The following is a 2,228-nucleotide window of genomic DNA, read 5'->3' as shown; positions in this document are numbered from 1 at the left end:
GACGAGCAGTTCGATGACGAATGGTACATAGACAGTGGCTGCTCACGTCACATAATTAGGAGAAAGGAAGAGCTAAGGGAGTTTCGGTCCCTTAAGGATGGTGGATGTGTGAAGTATGGCAACAACTCTTATGGAATAATCAAGGGATATGGAATGATAACCAATGGAGAGTTCACAATTTGAAAAGTGGCGTACGTGGAAGGATTGCAGCACAACCTCATAAGTGTATCGCAATTGGTTGTGGGTACCAGGCTGAAAGTCTCATTCGATGATGAAGGTTCAGAAATTATCGAAAAGCAATCCAAAAGATTCTTCTAAAAATCTGAACGAAAGGGAGAAACGTACCCCCTAAACCTTAGTCCAATTAAAGGAAAACCAACTATTTGCCTGCTGTCCAAGGCAAGTTTTGATGAAAGCTGGCTATGGCACCGACACCTATCGCACCTAAACTTTAAAGATATTAATAAGTTGGTGCTTGGTGATCATGTTCGAGGTCTTCCAGTTCTCAAGTTTGAAAAAGAACACCTGTGTGCAGCATGCGAGATAGGTAAACAAAGCCGAAAGAGCCATCCAACACGTATCAATACCAAGATCGTTGAAGCTCTTGAACTTCTGCATATTAACTTATGTGGCCCTTCAGCTATTGAAAGCATCGGTGGCAGTAAGTTCATTCTTGTTATAGTAGATGATTTTTCACGTTTCACCTCGGTATTCTTTCTTAAACAGAAGTCATAGGCAACTCCAAAGTTGAAAGATTTCATCAAGCAAGTTGAACTTCAACTACGAAAGGTGGTGAGGAACATTCGAAGCGATAATGGGCTTGAATTCAAGAATAAAGAGTTGGAAGACTTTTTAGCTGAAAAGGGAACTTCTCACAACTTCACAGCTCCATGTACCCCACAACAGAATGGAATTATTGAAAGATGAAACCGTTCCCTGTGTGAGGTAGCCCGGACCATGCTGAGCTTCGCTTCACTCCCTCTATACTTCTGGGCTGATGCAGTTGCAACGGCATGCTATACTCAGAACCAATCCTTGCTTAACAAGCGATTCGCCATCACTCCGTATGAAATTCTGAAAAACAGGAAGCCTAATGTTTTGTTTTTCCACGTGCTCGGTTCCAGATGCTTCATTTTAAACTCCAAAGAGAACCAAAACAAATTTGATGTCAAGGCCGACGAAGGAATCTTTCTTTTCTATTCACTAACTTCAAAGGCTTATAGGGTTTTGAATAAACACTCCAAATGGATTGAAGAAACCTACTACGTAACGTTTGATGACAACTACATGAGGAAAGTTCAGACAACCGAGAGTGTCACTGGGGAAATATTTCCGAAATCAGGTCATATCTCAGTTCCAATTTCCAACTTGTTTGAAGAGTACATAAGGCTGTTCGACGAACCAGAAAAAGCTATACTCTCAGAGCCAAAAGCAGCAGACAACAAAATCGACCATCTAAAGAAGATTATCGATGAAGCTGCAAAGGATATGGAAAAAGAACCTCCTAAACAAGGTAAAGGTCAACCCTCAGCAGATCCTCCAAAAAAAATCTCAATGTTCGAGGGGAAGGTCCATCTAAGACCAACAATTGGTATCAGAGCATCCAACTCTAACTCATGATGGTCCAGTCGAGGGGGAGAACCCTCCTCCAACTACAAGAGAGCATACTACTCCAACCAAAGGAGAGGTTCCTGAACCTGACAAAGGATACGCTTCGCCATTTGAGGGGGATAATGCAAATACAAATGACGAAGATAATCAATCAGAATTTGAAGAAGAGATTAATGCAGAGTTGGATCCTGTTTATGACCCAAACTACCCTCCTCTAACAAAATGGACAAAGGATCATCCCAAAACACAGATAACTGGTGAATCATTTGAGCGGGTTCTCACATGGTCTCAACTGAAAGCAAAGCAAACTGCATTATTTTCTCACATTGAATTCTGCATGTTTAATTTGTTTGTCTCTAAAATCGAACCGAAGATGGTCAATACTGCACTTGATCATGCTGATTAGGTACATGCAATGCAAGATGAACTCCATGAGTTTGAATGCAATCGAGTTTGGAGATTAATTCCCACACCAAAGGATGTTTCTGTGGTTGGATTGAAATGGGTCTTCGACAACAAGATGGATAAAGAAGGAAATGTTATTAGGAATAAGGCTCGGCTAGTGGTAAAGAGATACTGCCAAGAAGAAGGAATAGACTATAAGGAGACCTTCGCCC

The 2,228-nt window shown here is 41.3% G+C and overlaps 1 protein-coding gene across 1 annotated transcript; it reads left to right on the top strand.

Annotated features, from left to right (window-relative positions):
* The first annotated feature begins 957 nt into the window (after window positions 1–957).
* LOC145009891 (uncharacterized) lies at window positions 958–2,017 on the top strand. The gene is made up of 2 exons (XM_078968516.1): window positions 958–1,513; window positions 1,629–2,017. The coding sequence occupies exons 1-2, from the start codon at window positions 958–960 to the stop codon at window positions 2,015–2,017; spliced, it is 945 nt and encodes a 314-aa protein (XP_078824642.1).
* Window positions 2,018–2,228: the final 211 nt, after the last annotated feature.

Source organism: Lactuca saligna, chromosome 8 (genome assembly GCF_052625555.1).
Source record: "Lactuca saligna cultivar CGN05327 chromosome 8, ASM5262555v1, whole genome shotgun sequence".
Classification (NCBI taxonomy): domain Eukaryota; kingdom Viridiplantae; phylum Streptophyta; class Magnoliopsida; order Asterales; family Asteraceae; genus Lactuca; species Lactuca saligna.
Note: the sequence above shows the minus strand (reverse complement) of the source record. Positions and strands in the feature narration are given on the sequence as shown.